At 42.7% G+C, this 25506-nt stretch overlaps 2 protein-coding genes across 2 annotated transcripts in view; both read left to right on the top strand.

Moving 5' to 3' along the window:
- The window catches only part of LOC311310528 (acyl-coenzyme A thioesterase 6-like), a gene marked incomplete at both ends in the record, with an annotated part of 30110 nt that extends 25570 nt beyond the window's left edge, over positions 1–4540 (top strand). The window contains 2 exon segments of the mRNA XM_084440037.1: positions 4003–4430; positions 4432–4540. Of these exon segments, the coding sequence (XP_084296163.1) occupies positions 4003–4430; positions 4432–4540 (537 nt within the window).
- A 4268-nt stretch (positions 4541–8808) lies between these two features.
- Positions 8809–24713, top strand: gpr176 (G protein-coupled receptor 176; the record flags this gene model as incomplete). The annotated part of the gene is made up of 3 exons (XM_084439378.1): positions 8809–9043; positions 21412–21664; positions 23453–24713. The coding sequence occupies 3 exons, from the start codon at positions 8809–8811 to the stop codon at positions 24711–24713; spliced, it is 1749 nt and encodes a 582-aa protein (XP_084295504.1).
- Positions 24714–25506: the final 793 nt, after the last annotated feature.

The following is a 25506-nucleotide window of genomic DNA, read 5'->3' as shown; positions in this document are numbered from 1 at the left end:
AAGAGCACTCTTGAATTATTTCGGTTGACATATATCAATTTTGAGAAGTGGTCTTTCCTTGCATTTCTTATTGCTTTATTAAAGGCAGAGAGATATTCTTTGAGAATATCATGGTGGACCTGTAGCTTGGTTTTTCGCCATATACGCTCAGATCTTCTGCAGGTTCTCTTTAGTTGATTTGTTTCCTCATTTCGCCATGGAGCTTTATGATTGGCTGTGATCCTTTTCAGTTTAATAGGTGCTACAGAATCCAAGGCTGCCCTTACTCTGGTGTTAAAGGTGGTTGCTAAGTCTTCAATAGTTCCTAACGGCCCCAGTTCTGGAGTTGATAAATTGTTTGTGGTCATTATTTCTCTAAAACTATCGGCTACTGTGGAGGTAAGATAACGTTTCTTGATAAAGCGCCCAGTACAACTTTTGACTTTAGGAACCAATGCAGTGAAGAAGATACAGAAATGGTCGGAGAGAGCGAGGTCACTAATAGAGGAGACAGTGATAGTTAGGCCCTTAGTAATCACTAGATCAAGGGTGTGGCCGCGGTTGTGGGTTGGCTCAGTGATATGTTGGGTAAAATCCATGGAGTTTAGGAGGTTGATAAAGTCCCTGGCTTTCGAGTCCGCCTCAGTGTCCACGTGTATGTTGAAATCTCCAATGATGATAATCTTATCATAATTTGTATGGATGATGGACAGGAGTTCTGAAAATTCTGTAGAGAAGGCAGGGCATTGTTTGGGAGGCCTATACACGGTTACTGCCAGAATTGGGGGCTTGCATTTTAAGACAATTGCGTGGTATTCAAAAGAGGTAAAATCATCAAAGGAGATGGTCCTGCAGCTGAGGGCATCTGTAGCTATGGTGGCTGTTCCTCCACGTTTTTTCCCACTTCTGATAGATTGAAAAAAGCTGTAGTTAGGAGGAGAGGCTTCGATGAGGGCTGCTGGTCCATTTATATTTAGCCAGGTTTCAGTTAGGAACATACAGTCTAATTTACGTTCACATATAAGATCATTAATGAGAAAAGTTTTGCTTGGTAGGGACCTGACATTCAGGATCGCCATTGAAATAGCTTCCGGAGAAAAGGGCTGGCTTGCCTGACTAGTAGGCCTGGATGGTATATTCACTGGAACGGATATCAGGTTTTTCATATTAGATTCACCTGACTGTTTCCTTATGGTAATAGGGGTGCGGTGGGAGATGATTCGCTGAATGGCATATTCAGGTGGGCAAAATTCGTTTATAGAAATATAAACGTCGCTATGCCAGGTCTCAGTGAGGGGCAGGGAATCCAGGTCTATGGTGATGGAGCGCTGGTGAGATGGAGCTGGTGTAGCCCAAACCGTGGGTACAGGAGGTTTATGTTTGGCAGTAGGGTGGTTGAGACGGGTCGGGCTTACCCCACATCAGACGCTGGATGATCTCAGCGTTAGGTCCATATTCATACTGAGCAGACGGGCACCTGACCTGCTAGGATGAAGGCCGTCCCTGGCGAAGAGGTCCGAGCGGTTCAAGAAGGTGGTGAAATTATCTATGAAGGGAAGCTTCAACTGGCAGCAGTAGCCTTTCAGCCAGATGTGGAGCTGACGGATCCTACTATATTTGGCATCACCATACCGGGGAGAGGAGAACGGGCCAGAGATGATGCAGGTCTTTCCTGATGCCTGAGCAGTGGAGATCAGGGCCTTGAAATCCTCCTTCAGCCACTCAGACTGCTAGAGCTTGATGTAATTTGTTCCGACATGGATGATGATGGATGAGGCCAGGGGATAATCCGCGAGGAGTGATGGGACAACAGTCCTGATGTCCAAGACCTTAGCTCCTGGGAAACAGCAGGTCCGGGCTTTCGGGACCACTACATGGCGCACCATGGATGATTCGATGACAAGCACAGATAGGGGGGCGGGATCAGTGGCGGATATAACATTTCGCCTTGTAATTTGCCCACATCCGTTGCAGTAAATAAAGTGACATTCAGACAGAAGCCACTCCTCAATAAAAGGAACATGACAGTCTGCTTGGAATTTGCCAAAAAGCACCTAAAGGTCTCTCAGACCATGAGAAACAAGATTCTCTGGTCTGATGAAACCAAGATTGAACTCTTTGGCCTGAATGCCAAGCGTCATGTATGGAGGAAACCAGGCAACACTCATCACCTGGATAATACCATCCCTACAGTGAAGCATGGAGGTATCATCACCAGGCCAATACCATCCCTACAGTGAAGCATGGAGGTATCATCACCAGGCCAATACCATCCCTACAGTGAAGCATGAAGGTATCATCACCGGGCCAATACCATCCCTACAGTGAAGCATGGTGGTATCATCACCGGGCCAATACCATCCCTACAGTGAAGCATGAAGGTATCATCACCAGGCCAATACCATCCCTACAGTGAAGCATGGAGGTATCATCACCAGGCCAATACCATCCCTACAGTGAAGCATGGAGGTATCATCACCGGGCCAATACCATCCCTACAGTGAAGCATGGAGGTATAATCACCAAGCCAATACCATCCCTACAGTGAAGCATGGAGGTATCATCACCAGGCCAATACCATCCCTACAGTGAAGCATGGTTGTATCATCACGGGGCTAATACCATCCCTACAGTGAAGCATGGTGGTATCATCACCGGGCTAATACCATCCCTACAGTGAAGCATGGTGGTATCATCACCGGGCTAATACCATCCCTACAGTGAAGCATGGTGGTATCATCACCGGGCTAATACCATCCCTACAGTGAAGCATGGTGGTGGCAGCATCATTCTATGAGGATTTTTTTCAGTGGCAGGAACTGGAAGACTAGTCAGGATTGAGGCAAAGATAAATGCAGCAATGTACAGAGAAATATTTTATGAAAACCTGTTCTTGAGCACACTGGACCTCAGACTGGGGCGAAGGTTCACCTACCAACAGGACAACAACCATAAGCACACAGCCAAGATAACAAAGGAGTGGCTTTGGGACAAGTCTGTGAATGTCCTTGAGTGGCCCAGTCAGAGTCCAGACTTGAACCTGATTGAACATCTCTGGAGAGATCTGAAAAGAGCAGTGCACCGTCCGATGCTTCCCATCCAACCTGATGGAGCTTGAGAGGATCAGCAAAGAAGAATGGGAGAAACTGCCTAAGAATGGGTGTGCCAAGCTTGTAGCATCATACTCAAGAAGACTTGAGGCTGTAATTCCTGCCAAAGGTGTTTCAACAAAGTATTGAGTAAAGGGTGTGAATACATATGCACATGTGATATTTGAGTGTTTAATTTCAGTTCCATAGCCACTATGGCTCAGTGGTAGAGCGGATCATCCAATGATCATAGGGCCTGCAGTTCGAATCCTGGCTGCTCTTGTCCACATGTAGAAGTGTCCTTGGGCAAAACACTGAACCCCAAATTGCTCCCAATGAGTAGGCTAGCACCTTGCATGGCAGCTGCCGCCATTGGTGTGTGAATGTTTGTGTGAATGAGAGGCATTTGTAAAGCGCTTTGGATAAAAGAGCTATATAAGTGCAGTATAATTAATCAATTTCTGGATGCACTGTATTTGATGGATATACCTGACTTATATACTTGTATATATTTATACAGACTGAATGTATGCAGGTACATGTATATCATATACTGCACAGTTACTGTACACATGGATGTATATAGTCCCTGATATCCCTTTATTATGCTGCTACCCTCCCCATCTACTGTCTTATTTTTGTTCTGTATCTAGTGTTTCTCTTCTTTCCATCTTTCTGTAATTTTCAATGCTGAAACACAGAATTTCCCCCCCAAGTCTTATCTTATTTTCTAAGCTGTGTAAATGCTCCCACCTAGTGCCTGGTGGGTGCATGTCACCACAAACCTCAAACTCTGTCTCCATGTTGCATGGTAGCCGCCATTGGTGTGTGTATGTGTGTGTGAATGGGTGAATGAGAGGCCTTCACTGTAAAGCGCTTGGGATAAAAGTGGTATATAAGTGCAGTCCATTTACTATTCACCATTAACTCCAAGAGCTCAGAATGTGCACTGTCTATGGCATCATATCTCCCTGGGATCTCAGCAACAGCATGGATCAATGTCAGCAATGCAAACATCATGATCCCATTGCACTACAAAGACATCATCATCCCTGCCATAATGCCTGTGTTAAAGAACATTACCATCACACTGTCTGGCCTTTTAAACGGCCGTGACGGCGTACCGGACACCTCGGCAGAGGAGAAGAACTGGTGGAACATGATCCACATGGAACGCTCCAGCTGCCGGTTCCTCTTAGCCGTGCCCGAGGACGACAGGATCTGGAACAGCAGCTTCTTCACAGAGCAGGCTGCAACCAGACTGAGGTACCCGAAAGCAGGACATTTCCTGGAGGTGCCCTTCATGCCCCTTTGCCTGTCTGGCTTCCACAACGCAGTGGGAAAGGTGGTGGTGTTCGGGGGGGCGGAAAGCTCACTCCGATGCACAGCAGGACCTGTGGACCAGCGGTGTCCAGGAGTTCTTCAGGAAGCACCTGGACAGCAAGAGCACCTGCCAGAAGGCTATGCTGTAACACGTCGGTGCCTGTGAGTGAAGTGCTTAACCTCAGACATCAAACCTGCCTTTTATCAACTGAACCTCTAATTTAGTTGTCAACTCTAAACACTAATAGCCAGGGTGAGATTTGTGAGAAAAAAATAGAGGGGGGGACGTTTGAACATATATTTTTAGGACATAAAAATGATGTGTCGGCTGTGCGCATAGGACCTACACTTTTCAGTGGCTTATTATTTTGCGTTACTCTTCCTCCAGAGTGCACCATATGGCCTTTTCTATTGCCTCCCTCTCCTTCATCTGAATTTGATTTCCACTGATTGACACTTCCTACTGATCATTACTGTATCAGATTCTGACTCCCTTCAGATTGCGAGGTCGGAACTACCCGTCACTATAGGCCTAATTTAACAGAAGATATTCTGAAATTGACTGTTTTTCCGGTAACACTTTACAATAAGGTACACAAAAAATGAGTAGTTACTGAATTAATGAGGAACCAATGTACTGATTAACTCTGAGATTAGTTAACAAGTAGTTACTGATGGGACTACTATAGTAGTTACTGATGGGGACTACTATAGTAGTTAATGATGGGGACTACTATAGTAGTTACTGATGGGGACTACTATAGTAGTTACTGATGGGGACTACTGTAGTAGTTACTGATGGGGACTACTATAGTAGTTACTGATGGGGACTACTGTAGTAGTTACTGATGGGGACTACTATAGTAGTTACTGATGGGGACTACTATAGTAGTTACTGATGGGGACTACTATAGTAGTTACTGATGGGGACTACTGTAGTAGTTACTGATGGGGACTACTATAGTAGTTACTGATGGGGACTACTATAGTAGTTACTGATGGGGACTACTATAGTAGTTACTGATGGGGACTACTGTAGTAGTTACTGATGGGGACTACTGTAGTAGTTACTGATGGGGACTACTATAGTAGTTAATTATGGGGACTACTACAGTAGTTACTGATGGGGACTACTGTAGTAGTTACTGATGGGGACTACTGTAGTAGTTACTGATGGGGACTACTATAGTAGTTAATGATGGGGACTACTATAGTAGTTACTGATGGGGACTACTGTAGTAGTTACTGATGGGGACTACTATAGTAGTTAGTGAGGAACTAGAGAACAGAACGGGGACCACTATAGTAGCTATTGAGGAACCAATGATTAGTTAATGAGTAGTTACTGATTAACTATGAATCCATGACTGTATAGTAGATAGTGATGGGTTAGTAGAGAACAGACTGGGGACTACTTTAGTATACTGGGTATGGGTATACTGTGTATCTGTGGATAAAGCACTCGGGAGTGCTCGGGTTGCAACCGAATAAGCTGCACTGAGTGAGAACAGGCATTCACGCAAAGGATTCTGCCTGGAGTAGGTGAATGCGTGACGGATGCATGACTGCGCTTTCAGCATGTTCTATTTTGAAGCAATTGTGCCATCTGTGGGTGATTTTGAAAAATTGATGTATTCAATTCAGTGCTAGAATGATACATGGTAAATGGACTGCACTTGTAGGCTATAGGTCTTTTATCCAATGCGCTTTACAATGAAGGCCTCTCATTCACCCATTCACACACCAATGGCGGCAGCTGCCATGCAAGGTGCTAGCCTGCTTGTTGGGAGCAATTTGGGGTTCAGTGTCTTGCCCAAGGACACTTTGACATGTGGATAGGATTCAAACCACCGATCCTGCGATCATTGGATGGCCAGCTATACCTCCTGAGCTACAGTCGCCCCCAGAATGAACGTAAGTCTTTTACAAAAGATCAGAATGGTGGATAAAACAGCCCCCCCCCCCCCCCCCGATAAAAGTTAATGATCAGAGAGGGAGAAATCTAAAGCCAAAGAGACATGGAAATAATCTCCATCCCGCCTGGCAAATCGCACACTGCTTATAACCACAGACATCACTCAGGTGTCTACCAGAGATGAGACAGACTCCATGCCGCTTCTTTAAACATACCAGTGATCTTAAACAGCTGGTGGCATGGTCAACCACATCATAGCAATCAATCACAGACCATCTGGTAGGCTACCTGTCTCAGTAATCTTAAATTTGTCTACGGTTGCGCCCCCTTAAGACTGACTGACCCCCTCTCTCTCCCTTTCTCTCACTCCCTCTCTCTCCCTCTCTCTGCCATACATCTAATGACCAGCTAAGGTTTGTGGCTGGTTCTCATTGGATTCATGGTATGACAGCATCATCTGCATTTATGTCATTGTGTCACACATTTACCATGGGCACAATGTTATATACCACCGAGCAGCCAAAAGGCACTCTGTGCACATTTTGAATGGGCACTGCAGTACTTAGCATAAAGTGCCAACTTTGTCACGCCACAAATCGTACAATTTTAATGAAACAACTTGTTCTCATTATTATACTTAATGGTGGGGTTGCTATTTATGTACAATCTTGTCTGTATCTGCCGTGAATGCCATTACTATTCAAAAGTGTTTTGAACTGCTTGTACTGAAGGTTGAATTCAGAGTCAGAATCAGAAGTCTGCCTTGTTGATCATGCTGGGGCCTAGCAACTCATTTGTGTTTGAGTCTATAGGCCTCCCATGGCTGAGGTCGGTGCTATTGACAGAATCACTGATGTAGTATCCTTGTATTCAAATTCTGAGATGATTGTGTTGGGTGACTTTAATCTGGTCTGGTGGAGTGTTGCTTCTGGTTACCTTAAGGAGGTGAGTGGTAATCTCGGTTTTCTCAGCTGGTCTCACCTACTGTAGAGTCCACTAGGCCGAAAAATTGTGCTAAATGTACCCATATTTATAAAAAAAGAAAAAATTCTAACAGATGTGACAGGATCTCTCTCTACGCTACTGCGTAGGACCCCTAATAAATGAAAATAATAAGCAATTGTAAGAATGGACCCATGCATTCAGAGTTCCAACATATCCTATTTTTGTGTTCTTTGGAAGAGAATTCAGCTTACCCAAGAGGAATGTCTCAACTGAATGTGATAGCAGTAGCTGTTTGACCAATAAAGAGATGCAGCTTTTGGTTCCTGGAATTCCTTCAACAGGCTTCCAAACCTCAGGGCTGTTGGTGTGTAGTATAGAGGGGCTATTTGGCTTAACTTGAAAGAGCACTGAAGCCTAACCAAAGTCTATCATAAAATAGGCCTGTTGATCACTTTTACAACAAAATTGTTTCTCCAAGATGTTGGTATAGGCCCAAGATGTTGGTTGATGTACTGTATAAATAAACATGACACAAGATACGATTCATTTTCCACCAACACAAACTTTCTTACGAGCACCCGCCCAACACCTCTGTCGAACACAATAGTGTCACTCGCTTCTGACCTCTGTCATTTGAAATGAGCCATAAAGTATGGATTTTGAACGCCATTCATGCTGCAAGAGTCGCTTAGGATCCATTGTCTGAGGAAAGGAGGGGCGCGAATAGCCTACCCTCTTGCTGAGCCCCTTAAGGAATAACATAGCCTACTCTCCTCCGTACACCATACTGACTGAGGATGTCGACTGGCAGTGAGACGGACAGCACTCTGACGTTTCTTCTTCATCAAACAGACACATTTTTTGTCTTTCTTTTTTCCCCACCACAGCCTATTCACGGAGTGCTCAGCCCAAATAACGCCGACTGTCGGTGTAAGCTGCAGGCGAACCTACTCACAAAATAGGCAGTTTTTGCTGGTAGGCTGTAGGCTCGACATTAGACCCCGACATCTACTACGGATATATTGCTCTGCAATTTTCGGCAAGGAAACAAAATAATGTAGGTTATGTTATAGGCTATTTTGTCTTGGACAAATCAGATCAATGTTACGGGAGAATGTGCTTAAGAGATTGTTATATGCAGGTTATAGGCTGTAGGCTACGTTGCTGGAAACAACAGCGCAGTGTGTCATGTTTCGATTCTTCTAATTCTGGTCGTCTGCTGGGAGTTCTTCGTTTGAGGAATCATCACCATGGACAGCGCGGCTTTGGCGAGTGCGCGGAGTTGATTAGGGATGTTTGGGGTTGCCTGACAGGCTATGACTTTGGACGGTAGGCTAAGTGTGGCATTTTGGTGTTCATGGTGATACAAATGTAGCTTATGAGTTAAAATAATTGAGGTTTGGGGATTTATTAGCCCATACTGTGGATATTAATGGGAAACTAGTGGACGGAAATAATGTCTTGAGAGACTGAATCAGGGCGGACTGATTGCCATCCTGGGGCCAATCCCATTGAGAGATGTCATTAAAACTAATTACCCGTACGAGGTGATTTAAAATGGATTTTGACAGTTGGGTTGCAACCGTTGGGGACGAGGCAGCAAATTTCACTCCGGCCAACATTTTGCTCGACTTCCAAAACGTGTCGAGTCCAACTACACAGTGGGACAATGGTCCATCAAACGACGCGACACCTTTTTGGGAGGAGGGTTCGGTCCGCCCTGATCAAGAACAAGCCTACCGGGACTTGACCACTTCCATCCAAGTTCTCATCCTCATAGGATCCCTGATAAGTAAGTGCAAAACAGCCTATTTATCATGCCACTCATTTAACAGACTCGCCAGCGAAGGCTTATAAGAACATGTGACACTGCAAAAATAGCCTGAACCGACCGTAGGCCTAGTCACACTCAGTGAACTATGCAACTAGGCTACATGATAGTTCACTTAGTCTACAGCAGAGGAGGCTCGTCCATTGAGGTAGCCTACAGGAGGATTGTCCTCCTCAGTTTTGGAGAGAAGAGAGGGATTACATTTAAAGCAATACATCGTGATATTTGGACCTTTACAAACATGTCTGGTGCTAATTCTCCAATTAGATTTACTAAAAGTAAGCTGAATCGTCCAAACAGTCTACTCAGAAAGATAATACATTGACATTTATTACCTTTTAAAACTCGCGCCCCCGGGACGCAGCATTCAGTCGATGTGCGCATGCGCAACGCTGTGCTTAAAGGAGTAGTAAAGGGAAAAATCATGTTTAGCCCTGTTTTAAGGTTACTTATGATCATATACAATGGTTCAGATCAAAAAGTTGACAAAACTAGCAGTTTTGAGAAAGTTGATAATTGCTCTACCACCGTTTAGGTCATACAATGGATGTGGGTGGGCACCTTGAAAAATCATTCAAAAACATGTTCAACTCTTGATTTCAAAGACAAGAAGCTCACAGAGGAGGTAATTGGTGTCCGTTGGTGTTCTGACATCAAATTCGCCGCAAAGTATGAATCCTGTAGGGTTTTATTGATCATTTTATGAAATACATGGACTTGTATTGACGCAACCGTTGTAGATGTGTAGATCAATCCGCAGAGGGGATTCAGGAAGCGGAACTAACGGTAGCTATTGTTATTGTTTATGTTGCTAGGCTACCTAGTTTGCGGAAGTTTACACACGTATGTGCTGCGACTAAATAGTCATATGCTAAATATTTAAAAAAAGCCTTTCCAGATAACTAGAATCTTACTTTATGGCGAATTATATGTCAGAACGCCAACTAACACCTCGGTGAGTTTCTTGTCTTTGAAATTGAGAGTTTAACATGTTTTTGAATGATTTTTCACGGTGCCCACCCACATCCATTGTATGACCAAAACGGTGGTAGAGCAATTATCAGACTTTCTCAAAAGTGCTAGTTTTGTCAACTTTTTGATCTGAACTATTGTATATGATCATAAGTAACCTTAAAACAGGGCTAAACATGATTTTTCCCTTTACTACTCCTTTAAACAACACAGTAGTAGCTAACTATTCCGGTGTCTATGGATATCATGCGTTTTTTAGCTCAAGGTGAGAAAACCGAAGCGAAACATCACGGAGGAAGCCAGAAAAAGAAAAAGACAATCTGATAACTTTACGACAGTACGACAGTGCACTTACTCGCAGAGCCTGTGGGGGCGCAGTTCAGAGAAAACCGGAGAAAACGCTATGTATAGCTTTAAATATTAATATATATATTTATTAATAATTAATATTTAATATTATCTCAGTTTTGTTCATAAATCAGGTTTGCCCTATGGATAAAAACCCATTGTTGAAATTCTAAAGTGACATCTACAAAAAGTACAGCTGGCGGACCCATACATATTTTATGGAAGGGAGGACAGTCCTCCTTTTGGGTGGATCTTTTATATTAAATTAAAGGAGAAGGCTCTTTTTCGACAACCTGGACCTTATTTACGGCATATTATAAGATGTTTGAAATGGATTGAAATGTTGACATTTGTTGGTCCAATCACAGCGAACATTTTCTGACTGAGAGTGAGAGATGCTGAAATGAAAATATTTTTGGTTGCTGTAGCTAGCTGCATCAGTAATGTAGCCACAGTTTAGTCTATGTCTTCTGATGTTAGTAACTGTTAGCCTACTGTTAACTGTTACTGTAGGGAGGTGACCACAGCCCTTAACCCCAGTTACCACCCCCCTTCAAGAGGCACATTATCAGACACCCTCATACCAGCTTGGCATGCAGTTGAAAAGAGAAACGTCATAAGTGAGCTTGCCAATGTGTTAAAGTAGCCATAACCAGCAATGGCTGGACAAGTATCACACAGCATCACTATATTACAATAACAGGCCACTATGTAAATGAAGGCCAACAGAGACAGAAACATCGACCCAGGCAGTGTAGTGTAGTATTGATTAGAGTATCGTTAAGTATCAGTACCGATAAGCAGTATCTGTATCGATAAAATCCTAACGATACCCATCCCTGTCCTCCTCAGTTTTTTGAGTCACCAGCAGCCACTGGTCTACAGTGTCCAGAAAATTAATATCTTAGTATTTCCAATGTAGCCTGCACACACATAGGGCCTACAATTTGAGCTTTTCTGAAAGAGGCCCCTGTTCTGAACTTTAGTGAAAGGAACATTGTGATGTTGCCAGTAGGATACCAGTATGATCACATTCACAGCACAGAAACAAACTAAATTGATTCTTTCAATATAAATGGCTTTACGTAGACATAGACACACACACACCATCTCACTAAAACAAAATGAGACAGGCATATTCAACTTCAGCATGTCCAATTGCCTGCGAGGTGTTACCCAGTAGCCTACATGCTGCTGTGAGTTTGAACAGTTAGTGTGCCACAATGTGGCTTGACACCCACAGTAATATTGAAAAAAAACTTCTAATCAAATCAGTCAGATACATGCGGTATAAACTTCAGTTCCTATATTGCCTCAAATCTTGGAAAAAATATGACTCAGAAGGTAGATGGTTGCTGAAGTGCAACTCAATTGAGCATGGCGCAGCAAATGAAAGGAGATTCAAGAACTATTAATTACAATATGTAATATATTTAGATTTGTCTGTATTTAATAGAACAGGAGTTTGTGGATCATTATGTGATTTTGTTGATCAATATACCTGTAAATTACATGAAGCGCCATCTGTTGCCATCTGACAGCTTATTCATTCTTTTTTACACGTTCATCAGCTGGTAGTGAAAGCAGGAAAATAAGCGCTTTATTGCTTTGATGTTTTCATCAGTCACTTTTCTCATCACTTTGCCATCAGTCACCGTAACTCATTAGTGCCTCAACAATCCCGTTGACGATGTGATTGGACATCTGGGTGTTTGACCTGTTTCAGATTAGCGGTGTTTGCTTTTTCTCCACAGGGAAGACATTGTGTTTGGTTACCAAGGTGTCCTCTATTGCCAGGTGGTAATAGAGAGACAGAGTGACCCATGCTTTATATTAATCATAAACACATGGAAACGCCGGTGATTGGCTCAGAGCTGCAGTATCACATTTGCCAGGACCACACAGGTGTGTGTTCATTTGTTTGCGAGGATCCCCCATTCATTGTTACGAAGTAGCAATTGCTCTTCCTGGGTCCATATCCAAACATAGGAGGACATACAATAATGTGTGTGTCTCCAATAACGTGTGTGTGTGTGTGTTTGCGCTGCATCAGTGATGTCCTTGATGCACAGAACCCATCCAACATGTAGGGAAAATCATGCACTTTGCACAACTGTATAATTCATATAGTAAAGCAATCAAATTATATCCGTTGTCGTCAGGGAATATCATGTTTTTTGTGTGTGAAACAGCCAGAAAAGACTAGACTAACTTCATTATAGCTGGAGCACCTGGAGGAGATCTAAAGCTGGCTCCTTGACCTGGCATCAATCACTGTCTGTGTCACTGGTCTTTAAATTGACCTTTTTTTTTAAGTCTAATTTCTGCTCATATTACTGCTTTTATCTGGTTCATCAAAATAGTGAGTGGTCTCCTTCTGCCCTGTGAGGTGCTTAGTATTGAATATTTCATTGTGCATGGGGCCTGTATCTTGTTTTTCCTGTATTTGGTTTTTCCTGTATTTGGTTTTTCCTAGCACTTGTCTGTTGTCTGTATAAAATGTATTTAATACATATTTGATGTGTTTTTCCCACCGGGGTCATGTGATGCGCAGGTGACCAGATTAGGATTGTATGGCATCTTTATGTTTTATGTCTTAAGAAGAGCGGTAGCTCGAAACGTCACTCGGAATAAACAAGCTAAAGGGAGCTACAGTGTGCCAATTCTTATTCCTTTCTTTTATGCCAGGTTTTTTGTCCAGCACCTGCCTCAAAGGTCTGTCTTGTTATTACAAATAAACATCCTTAAATCCTTGAATATGACAACAAAGGTATACCAAAATATCAACTCAAAATGTGGCTGCACTTTATGGCTGAAGCAGCCTTGAAAAACCATTATGTTCAGCACATTCGTGCTGTCTGAAAGGCTGTGTGAGACGGTAGAGAGAGAGAGTGAGAAAGAAAGAGAGAGAGAGTAGAGACGGATGGAAGTAGGGAATGATCTTAGTTACAGTAGCACACCATTCCCCAAAGAGATGCACAGGTGTGTAGACCCTGAAGTATCCTGGAGGCCCTGCACTGTGAGTATGAGGCAGATACAGAGACCTGAGGAGTGTGAAGACGATGACAACAAGAGATGATAGGCTAGTATTTTTTATTTCCTTTTAGTAGCGCAGGTGGATTGCGAGGCCTACTTGACAGCGCTCTGAGCTCTACTCTTTGTCAATTAGGGAGTAAACAGCATGTTTATAGCTCCATCTCCACAAATAGAATCATTTATGAAAATGATCACCATGGGTAGCAGACATCATCACAACATTCTCCCTCTCTGCTCAGAATACAGTTAATGCTAGGTTATGAATTATGTATACATATCCTTTTGAGTTTGAATGGATTTACATTCACTTATGATTAATGTTCAGTTCCTGCAGGAACAAAAAAGAAACCATATTCCAGAATGCCTGATGAGAACAAAATAATATTATAGCAACTGCAAATAGCAAATTAAAGCTGCTTCGCAGCGATGAGGCGGGGCCAGGCAATTTCCGACAAGTTTAGGAGCAATAAGCGAGAGAATAGGACAACAAGAAAGTTGACATTCCAATGTTCATTTTGTACATTCGTATCGTAAAACATTTGTAAAACATTTTGATGCGTTGTAAGCTCGATTTTGATAATTCAACAATGGTCAATGAGTTTGTGAATTACAGTCTGAAGATCCAGTGTAGCAAGTTTGGTGTTAATTGATTGAAAAATGTTGGATGAGATATGTTTATTAATTTTTACAGGTTTTGTTTGCTTTTCTTCATAATTGAACATTAACTTCAGCAGCTGTGTACTCAGTCAGTTGCCAATCAATCGATTTAGTCATTGTAATCCTCGGCGGGGGTTGGGTAGGGTTGCCAACAGCGATGTCTCCGATTCGTGGAGCTTGTGTTGGTTTATGGGTAACGTAGTTTTCTCTGTATGAAGTGTTGGTTTCAGAGGACAGAATTAAACATATTTTAAAAAATTCTATTTTTGAGATAAAATTCTAAAAAAAAATCATACTACATCTTGGATATGTGGCCAATGTTGTCACTTTTTATGAGGACGATCAGCCATTGATTTGGCGAGAATTAATAGGAACTATATACAGAACTGTTAACAGTAAAACTTTTTGATGTGCTGTGGGCTCAATTTTTCATATTTCAAAAATCTGTGAGGATCGTTTGGTAAGGACAGTCTGAAGATACAGTAGATCAATTTTGGTGTCAATTGAACTAAAAATGTGGGAGGAGATAGGTTTGATAGGTTTTACAGTTTATGAAGAAATCAGAGTGATGGACTTCAAAATTCCTGCAAGGTCAAAGCGTATGAAAGTTTTGTCTCACTTGGGCCTACATTCACGTGGTGGTTTTACAGTGATAGCACCTATGGCTGATTTGTTATGATTTTTTTAAGTTTTAAACTTTAGACTGTTGCTGTAGCGCCACCTTCAGGTTTATTGACCTACAATGCAGGTTGAGGACTTTGGGTATACTACTGGAGCTATGTGCAAATCTTGGTGATTTTTTGTCCACGGGAAGTTAGACTCCAGTGGAAGATGGAGAATAATAATAATAATCAAAATTCCTGCAAGGTCAGAGTGTATGAAAGTTTTGTCTCACTTGGGCCTACATTCACGTGGTGGTTTTACAGTGATGGCACCTATGGCTGATTTGTTATGATTTTTTAAAGTTTTAAACTTTAGACTTTTGCTGTAGCGCCACCTTCAGCTTTATTGACCTACAATGCAGGTTGAGGACTTTGGGTTTAGTACTGGAGCTATGTGCACATTTTTGTGATTTTTTGTCCACAGGAAGTTAGACTTCAGTGGAAGATGGAGAATAATAATAATAAGTAAAACATTTTAATGCATTGTAAGCTCAATTTTGATAATTCAATAATCTGGTCAATGAGTTTGTGAATGACAGTTTGAAGATCCAGTGTAGCAACTTTAGTATTAATTGATTGAAAAATGTGGGTTACAGGTTTTGTTAGCTTTTTTTTTTCATAATTGAACATTAACTTCAGCAGCTGTGTACTCAGTCAGTTGCCAATCAATCAATTTAGTCATTGTAATCCTCGGCGGGGGTTGGGTAGGGTTGCCAACAGCGATGTCTCAGATTCGTGGAGCTTGCGTTGGATTGTGGGTTATGTAGTTTTCTCTGTATGAAGTGTTGGTTTCAGAGGACAGAATTAAACATATTTTTAAAAATTCAATTTTTGAGATAAAATTCTGAAAAAAATCATACTACATCTTGGATATGTGGCCAATGTTGTCACTCTTTATGAGGATGATCAGACATTGATTTGGCGAGAATTAATAGGAACTATACAGAACTGTTAACAGTAAAACTTTTTGAAGTGCTGTGGGCTCTATTTTTCATATTTCAAAAATCTGTGAGGATCGTTTGGTAAGGACAGTCTGAAGATACAGTAGATCGATTTTGGTGTCAATTGAACAAAAAATGTGGGAGGAGATAGGTTTGATAGGTTTTACAGTTTATGAAGAAATCAGAGTGATGGACTTCAAAATTCCTGCAAGGTCAAAGCATATGAAAGTTTTGTCTCACTTGGGACTACATTCACGTGGTGGTTTTACAGTGATAGCACCTATGGCTGATTTGTTATGATTTCTTTAAGTTTTAAACTTTAGACTGTTGCTGTAGCGCCACCTTCAGGTTTTTTGACCTACAATGCAGGTTGCGGACTTTGGATATAGTACTAGAGCTATGTGCAAATTTTGGTGATTTTTTGTTCATGGGAAGTTAGACTTCAGTGGAAGGAGAATAATAATAATAATTAAAGCTGCTTCGCAGCGATGAGGCGGGGCCAGGCAATTTCCGACAAGTTTAGGAGCAATAAGCGAGAGAATAGGACAACAGGAAAGTTGACATTCCAATGTTAATTTTGTACATTCGTATCGTAAAACATTTGTAAAACATTTTGATGCGTTGTAAGCTCGATTTTGATAATTCAACAATGGTCAATGAGTTTGTGAATTACAGTCTGAAGATCCAGTGTAGCAAGTTTGGTGTTAATTGATTGAAAAATGTTGGATGAGATATGTTTATTAATTTTTACAGGTTTTGTTTGCTTTTCTTCATAATTGAACATTAACTTCAGCAGCTGTGTACTCAGTCAGTTGCCAATCAATCGATTTAGTCATTGTAATCCTCGGCGGGGGTTGGGTAGGGTTGCCAACAGCGATGTCTCCGATTCGTGGAGCTTGTGTTGGATTATGGGTAACGTAGTTTCTCTGTATGAAGTGTTGGTTTCAGAGGACAGAATTAAACATATTTTAAAAAATTCAATTTTTGAGATAAAATTCTAAAAAAAAATCATACTACATCTTGGATATGTGGCTAATGTTGTCACTTTTTATGAGGATGATCAGCCATTGATTTGGCGAGAATAAATAGGAACTATATACAGAACTGTTAACAGTAAAACCTTTTGATGTGCTGTGGGCTCAATTTTTCATATTTCAAAAATCTGTGAGGATCCTTTGGTAAGGACAGTCTGAAGATACAGTAGATCCATTTTGGTGTCAATTGAACTAAAAATGTGGGAGGAGATAGGTTTGATAGGTTTTACAGTTTATGAAGAAATCAGAGTGATGGACTTCAAAATTCCTGCAAGGTCAAAGTGTATGAAAGTTTTGTCTCACTTGGGCCTACATTCACGTGGTGGTTTTACAGTGATAGCACCTATGGCTGATTTGTTATGATTTTTTTTAAGTTTTAAACTTTAGACTGTTGCTGTAGCGCCACCTTCAGGTTTATTGACCTACAATGCAGGTTGAGGACTTTGGGTATACTACTGGAGCTATGTGCAAATCTTGGTGATTTTTTGTCCACGGGAAGTTAGACTTCAGTGGAAGATGGAGAATAATAATAATAATCAAAATTCCTGCAAGGTCAGAGTGTATGAAAGTTTTGTCTCACTTGGGCCTACATTCACGTGGTGGTTTTACTGTGATGGCACCTATGGCTGATTTGTTATGATTTTTTAAAGTTTTAAACTTTAGACTGTTGCTGTAGCGCCACCTTCAGGTTTATTGACCTACAATGCAGGTTGAGGACTTTGGGTATACTACTGGAGCTATGTGCAAATCTTGGTGATTTTTTGTCCACGGGAAGTTAGACTTCAGTGGAAGATGGAGAATAATAATAATAATCAAAATTCCTGCAAGGTCAGAGTGTATGAAAGTTTTGTCTCACTTGGGCCTACATTCACGTGGTGGTTTTACTGTGATGGCACCTATGGCTGATTTGTTATGATTTCTTTAAGTTTTAAACTTTAGACTGTTGCTGTAGCGCCACCTTCAGGTTTATTGACCTACAATGCAGGTTGAGGACTTTGGGTATACTACTGGAGCTATGTGCACATTTTTGTGATTTTTTGTCCACAGGAAGTTGGACTTCAGTGGAAGATGGAGAATAATAATAATAAGTAAAACATTTTAATGCATTGTAAGCTCAATTTTGATAATTCAATAATCTGGTCAATGAGTTTGTGAATGACAGTTTGAAGATCCAGTGTAGCAACTTTAGTATTAATTGATTGAAAAATGTGGGTTACAGGTTTTGTTAGCTTTTTTTTTTCATAATTGAAAATTAACTTCAGCAGCTGTGTACTCAGTCAGTTGCCAATCAATCAATTTAGTCATTGTAATCCTCGGCGGGGGTTGGGTAGGGTTGCCAACAGCGATGTCTCAGATTCGTGGAGCTTGCGTTGGATTGTGGGTAATGTAGTTTTCTCTGTATGAAGTGTTGGTTTCAGAGGACAGAATTAAACATATTTTTAAAAATTCAATTTTTGAGATAAAATTCTGAAAAAAATCATACTACATCTTGGATATGTGGCCAATGTTGTCACTCTTTATGAGGATGATCAGACATTGATTTGGCGAGAATTAATAGGAACTATACAGAACTGTTAACAGTGAAACCTTTTGATGTGCTGTGGGCTCAATTTTTCATATTTCAAAAATCTGTGAGGATCCTTTGGTAAGGACAGTCTGTAGATACAGTATATTAATTTTGGTGTCAATTGAACAAAAAATGTGGGAGGAGATATGTTTGATAGGTTTTACAGTTTATGAAGAAATCAGAGTGATGGACTTCAAAATTCCTGCAAGGTCAAAGTGTATGAAGGTTTTGTCTCACTTGGGACTACATTCACGTGGTGGTTTTACTGTGATGGCACCTATGGCTGATTTGTTATGATTTTTTAAAGTTTTAAACTTTAGACTGTTGCTGTAGCGCCACCTTCAGGTTTATTGACCTACAATGCAGGTTGAGGACTTTGGGTATACTACTGGAGCTATGTGCAAATCTTGGTGATTTTTTGTCCACGGGAAGTTAGACTTCAGTGGAAGATGGAGAATAATAATAATAATCAAAATTCCTGCAAGGTCAGAGTGTATGAAAGTTTTGTCTCACTTGGGCCTACATTCACGTGGTGGTTTTACTGTGATGGCACCTATGGCTGATTTGTTATGATTTCTTTAAGTTTTAAACTTTAGACTGTTGCTGTAGCGCCACCTTCAGGTTTATTGACCTACAATGCAGGTTGAGGACTTTGGGTATACTACTGGAGCTATGTGCACATTTTTGTGATTTTTTGTCCACAGGAAGTTGGACTTCAGTGGAAGATGGAGAATAATAATAATAAGTAAAACATTTTAATGCATTGTAAGCTCAATTTTGATAATTCAATAATCTGGTCAATGAGTTTGTGAATGACAGTTTGAAGATCCAGTGTAGCAACTTTAGTATTAATTGATTGAAAAATGTGGGTTACAGGTTTTGTTAGCTTTTTTTTTTCATAATTGAAAATTAACTTCAGCAGCTGTGTACTCAGTCAGTTGCCAATCAATCAATTTAGTCATTGTAATCCTCGGCGGGGGTTGGGTAGGGTTGCCAACAGCGATGTCTCAGATTCGTGGAGCTTGCGTTGGATTGTGGGTAATGTAGTTTTCTCTGTATGAAGTGTTGGTTTCAGAGGACAGAATTAAACATATTTTTAAAAATTCAATTTTTGAGATAAAATTCTGAAAAAAATCATACTACATCTTGGATATGTGGCCAATGTTGTCACTCTTTATGAGGATGATCAGACATTGATTTGGCGAGAATTAATAGGAACTATACAGAACTGTTAACAGTGAAACCTTTTGATGTGCTGTGGGCTCAATTTTTCATATTTCAAAAATCTGTGAGGATCCTTTGGTAAGGACAGTCTGTAGATACAGTATATTAATTTTGGTGTCAATTGAACAAAAAATGTGGGAGGAGATATGTTTGATAGGTTTTACAGTTTATGAAGAAATCAGAGTGATGGACTTCAAAATTCCTGCAAGGTCAAAGTGTATGAAGGTTTTGTCTCACTTGGGACTACATTCACGTGGTGGTTTTACAGTGATAGCACCTATGGCTGATTTGTTATGATTTTTTTAAGTTTTAAACTTTAGACTGTTGCTGTAGCGCCACCTTCAGGTTTATTGACCTACAATGCAGGTTGAGGACTTTGGATATAGTACTGGAGCTATGTGCAAATTTTGGTGATTTTTTGTCCATGGGAAGTTAGACTTCAGTGGAAGGAGAATAATAATAATAATAATAATAATATAGGCAAATACAATAGGGTTCCGGCAGCTACGCTGCCTGGCCCCTAATAATAATAATATAGGCAAATACAATAGGGTTCCGGCAGCTACGCTGCCTGGCCCCTAATAATGACAAGAGACACTGTATTAAAGAAGTAAAGAAGCACTGATGCATTGTCCACTTCATGTGCTATTTGTATACTCCAAATTTAATTTCATCTTAATTTTTCAATGCTTTTTTTTATTGAGGAGGATATATGTTCTATGTAAATGTTAACATTCATGATATTAAAGAGGCGTGGTTTTAAACAACAGGTTTACTTCATAGGCTGAGTACTTGTTATTAGGCTAAAAATGAGTCAGAACCCGGAACCCACCCACCCACCCACCCACCCTCACTCACTCACTCACTCACTCACTCACTCACTCACTCACTCACTCACTCACTCACTCACTCACTCACTCACTCACTCACTCACTCACTCACTCACTCACTCTGTGTCTGTCTTTCTCTCTCTCTCTCTCAAACACACACACTCTCACTCAAATCATGCGGACATGAGCATCAGTGCCAGGGCCAGCCCGTGGCATAGGCGAAGTAGGCGGCCGCTTAGTTGCCAGATCGGCAAGGGGCCTAAGTGGTGTGATGCGCCCCCCCCGGTCAACAACTCTGACAATTATTGTAATAATCACAATTATTTTTCTGACAATTAATCGTTAAGCAAAATTCATAATCGTTACAGCCCTACTTAGAAGAAGTGGGAAAATCTTTAGTTAGATCTTTTCCCACTGCTGCTTTGATAATGTGACAGTAAGAACGCCTGTAAGAATGTCTTTACCTTACAATGCTTTTATCTGAGTTGAACTGATTTATTCTTTTTCATTAGACAGAGGGGCACAGGGAGAGAGGCAGTAATGTTGTTGAAGGGTTGTGCAAACTTCAGTTCCCAGGAGTGAGGTATCAGCGATTCTCTGTGTGTGCCTGAGTTGTGTGTGTGTGTGTGTGTGTGTGTGTGTGTGTGTGTGTGAAGCCTGAAGGTGAGTGTGAAATACCAGCGACATTTCATATTTGTTCCCAAAATGGATCCACCTCCACCTACACTTCAGGCCTGCCTTTTAATTCACAAATGGTTTTAACTAACCATATCAAATGAGAAATTGACGGGCCCACTTTTAAGATAAGGCGATTCCTGAATTAATTATTTCTAGTGTGCATATGGAGGCATAGACACATTGCTCACATACAGTAACTGAAATCAACTCGGATCCCTTCTCTCACTCTTCCAACACTGTTCAACAATGTACAGTCCAGCCCTCACCACACACTCAACCACACTAATCTTAATCTTGCTCCTGATCTTTAAAACACTCCTCTCAATCTTTTCCACCCTCTAAACCCCCCCCCCCCTTCTCTTTCTCTCTCCTCCTTCCAGGCAACGCCACAGTGCTCTGGTGCACCTGCTGCACCACCATCTTCAAAACCGTGACCGGCCGCTTCATTAAGAACATGGCGTACTCCGGCATCTGCGCCGGCCTGGTGTGCGTGCCCTTCGACCTGGCGCTGGGCGGCAGCCCCGGCTGCTGCTGGTGGCTGCACATGCTGCTGGTGTGCAAGGCCGTCAAGTTCCTGCATAAGCTGTTCTGCTCCGTCACGGTGCTCAGCTTCGCTGCCATCGGCCTTGACAGGTGGAACAAACGTATATATGTATATTGAAATGCGTAGGGCGGGACTAAACTGCCACTGTAGTGTAGAGTGTAGACAGTGGATTTTAGACTGTACTACAGAGTTCTATAGACCCTTTCAATAGAATTGTTGGTCACCGGTGTATCAATCTGCGATGAAAACTTTTACAAAGCCCAAATTAATTTTGGGACCTTGTTGTTCTGTGGTGGGATTATTATTTACATATCAATTGTTTTGCTATTGGGAGGCTCAAGAAATAGCTGTGTGCCATTTTTAACGTTAGCTACTGCCTCTTACGTTAGCTAACTTGACAGTTTTATCATGACAAACCGGAGATGGACAATTCTATTTATCCTATTCTATTTATTTACAAGAACCTTCTGAAATAATTGGATGGTCTATAGCAATATTTCTATAGCTCCACCAACTGGCTTTGTAGTTGGAGTGATTGCTTGGCAAAACAAGACCCAGAGTGCTCCAAAGTCCATGCCACACAACAGGAAATGCATCAGACACAGGCTTCTGGAGAGAGAAACAGTGTTTTTCTGCCACAGAATAAAAAAAAACCCTCCTCCATTTCCATCTACCCCCTGTGGAGTGGGTCTGGGAGGAAATTGATTGAGCATGTGTCCTCCACGCTGAGTGATGGTGCCCCAGCCTCTCCTGCTGGGAGCAGCCCTGTGTTCACAGGGAGGGACAACACCTCCCCTGCTACACTCTCACTTCTAGATGCTCACTTGTCAGTGTGTACACACACACACATACACACACACATACACACACCGTATAGTCCAGTCTTATCTTTCTCAGGATTAGCAAAGGATCCAATCTCAAGATACTTCAGGGAAGGGAACTCGGTTAATAGAACTGCGATGAACAATGAGGCATGTCTGCTTTGGCGGTGACATTGTCTCTGTGCTATTGTATCAAGGGTAACATATTCTATTCATAGAAGAAATATGGTCTAATCCTACTGTTTTTCATGTTTAGTCCCAGCCACGGCTCCAGCTCCAATGGCTAGTTCCTGCATAGCCACATAAACTGTCAGAACATGTTGTCGGTCCACTGAATAATTTATTTTCAGTTGAGGTCTGTGGGGAGGGTAGTTCTTCCAGCAAGCCAAGTAGGTAGACTCGTTGAAGATAAGTAGTTGGAGTAGCTCCATTGTAACGCTCCCAGTCCCAGAGATCTGAATAAGAAGTGGAAGACAGTGAGAGAATAACCAGCCTCTCTCTCTCTCTGTGGAATATTGCATCTAATAGACACCAGTATTGTGTATTTGAAAAGGTAAACTAAGGTTAAGCCGAGGTCACTACTCAGGTGAAAGCACTCCTGTTTGTCTTGAAGAAATAAGCCCTTCACAACAGACAGGTCTGTAGTGTCACAAGAAGCAGGTCTGTAGTGCATACTTTAGCATTAGCAAGGACCAATGAATCTGTTCTCAGAAGAGGCCTTGAAAACCTGCCTTGATTAGATTGGACTTCATTCTGTTGTGTTGGTGGATGTAATGTAGGAGGAGTTTGTTTGGTGAAGACTCGAAAACACTTTGTAGTATGCTGGTGTCCTCAGGTAACCAGATGCTTAGTGTAGCCACATGCGAGAAACATGATTATTATGTAAAATGCTGCTTGTTAGGGAACTTACCTTTTCTCTTTGGAGAACAATCGCTCAATACTAATGGAGGAGGTGTGACAAAAGACAACATATTCAGAATAATAACTATGCACACAGTACAAATGATGTAACATACTGTTAATGTAACATACTGCTATGACTTCTCTCGTCCCTAGATACTACTCTGTGCTCTACCCACTGGAGAGGAAGATCTCCGATGCCAGGTCCCGAGAACTGGTCATCTACATCTGGATCCACGCCACCGTGGCCAGCGTGCCCGTGTTCGCCGTGACCAACGTGACGGACATTTACGCCACTTCCTCCTGCTCAGACGACCCCGCCCTCTCCCTGGGCCACCTGGTCTACGTGGTGGTCTACAACGTCACCACGGTGATCCTCCCCCTCGCCGTGGTCTTCCTCTTCATGGTGCTCATTCGCCGAGCCCTCAGCGCCAGCCAGAAGAAGAAGGTCATCATCGCTGCGCTGAGGACGCCACAGAACAGCATCTCCATCCCCTACGTGTCGCAGCGGGAGGCCGAGCTCCACGCCACCCTCCTGGCCGTGGTGTTGGCCTTCTCGGCCTGCAGCGCCCCCTACGGGGCCCTGGTGGTGTACCGAACCGTCCTGGGGGAAGACGGGGGGCTGTCTCCCTCCCTGCACCTCACAGCCCTCTGGCTGCCCAAGGTGTCCCTGGTCACCAACCCTCTCCTGTTCCTGACGGTGAACCGCTCGGCCCGCCACTGTCTGATGGACCAGCTGGCCAGGCTGTACAGACGCTACAGCCGCCGCAACATGGTCAGCATGGGGGGGTTGGGCGGGCTGGGCCTGGGGGGCGAGGCCGGGGCGGCGGGGTCCGGCGGGGGGCTGGAGGCCTCGGCCCGCTCAGGGAGCCAGCTCCTGGAGATGTTCAACATCGGGCAGCAGCAGATCTTCAGGCCCACGGACGAAGAGGAGGAAGAGGAGGAGGTGGAGAATGAGACCCTCTCGCCAGGTCCGGGGGCCTGTTCTCAGCCCAAAGAGGACCAGCAGGGAGGGGCCAGAACGGTGGGACTGGGAGTGGCCGCCCCTCCGCTGACGGAGACTCTCACACAGGCTGGGGACGGAGACGGAGTCATTGCAGCAGCCAAGGAGGCCCTTCCTGCTGTCATGGCGGTGCCCCTGCGAGTCTCCCTGGTCCACCCTTGCACTTACACCTCCTCGTCACAGGTGGCGCCGGCCACACCCACAGAGGCTGAGGACGCCAGCCAGTTTGGGTTCGGACCCTTTGAGCTGCCGCCCCAGTGGCTGCCAGAGACCAGGAACAGTAAGAAGAGGCTCCTCCCCCCTCTGGGGAACACCCCCGAGGAGCTGATCCAGACCAAACAGCCCCGCCCACGGCCAGAACGCCGCATCAGCAGGAACAACAAGGTCAACACCTTCCCCAGCGTTGACCCCTGAACCTGCACCTGTGACCCCATCCTGACCTCGGACAGTGGTTAGATAGAGGTCAGATCGGGGGAGGATATACAGGATTTGCCTGAAAAGTGCCTCGGTAAACACCTTGGTTTCCTGATGTGGATGTTAATCCTTGTTATATTCAACAAATAAGCCAGTGATCAGTCTGACTCACAGAGTGTCATGTCTTGTGAGCTTCCCAGCAAATCTAATTTTTGATCAAATTGATTCTTAACTCTTATTACACAGTGTATTGTTGAGTTATTATACAGGTCATTTAATGAAATACTTCATGAAACCTTTCACCTACTCTTTGGTCTACTGTTTAGTTTATGGCAATGTTGTGTTTTCATGGAAATATTCGCTACTACTAACATCATCAGCAATATTTCATTAGAAAGTATGTGTCATGCCTTCCGCATTTGACAACCTTATGCTTATGTCGTGTCATTCTGTGTTTGATTTCATTCTTGGGGTCACCTAGAAATTTTCCTCTATTGTTTCAGATACAATTTATCTACATTTGTACATTTTGGGGGCGGCTGTAGCTCAGTTGGTAGAGTGGGTCGTTCAATGATCGAAGGGTCAGTGGTTTGAATCCCAGCTCCGACTATCCATATGTCGAAGTGTCCTTGAGCAAGACACCTAACCCCAAATTGCTCCCAATGAGCAGGTTAGCACCTTGCATGGCAGCTACCGCCATGTGTGTGTGAATGGGTGAATGAGAGGCCATTGTAAAGCGCTTTGAGTGCCGCTAAGGTGGAAAAGCGCTATATAAGTGCAGTCCATTTACCAT

This window comes from Borostomias antarcticus, assembly GCF_949987555.1.
Source record: "Borostomias antarcticus genome assembly, chromosome: 6".
NCBI lineage: Eukaryota > Metazoa > Chordata > Actinopteri > Stomiiformes > Stomiidae > Borostomias > Borostomias antarcticus.
This window is presented reverse-complemented; position numbering and strand designations above follow the sequence as displayed.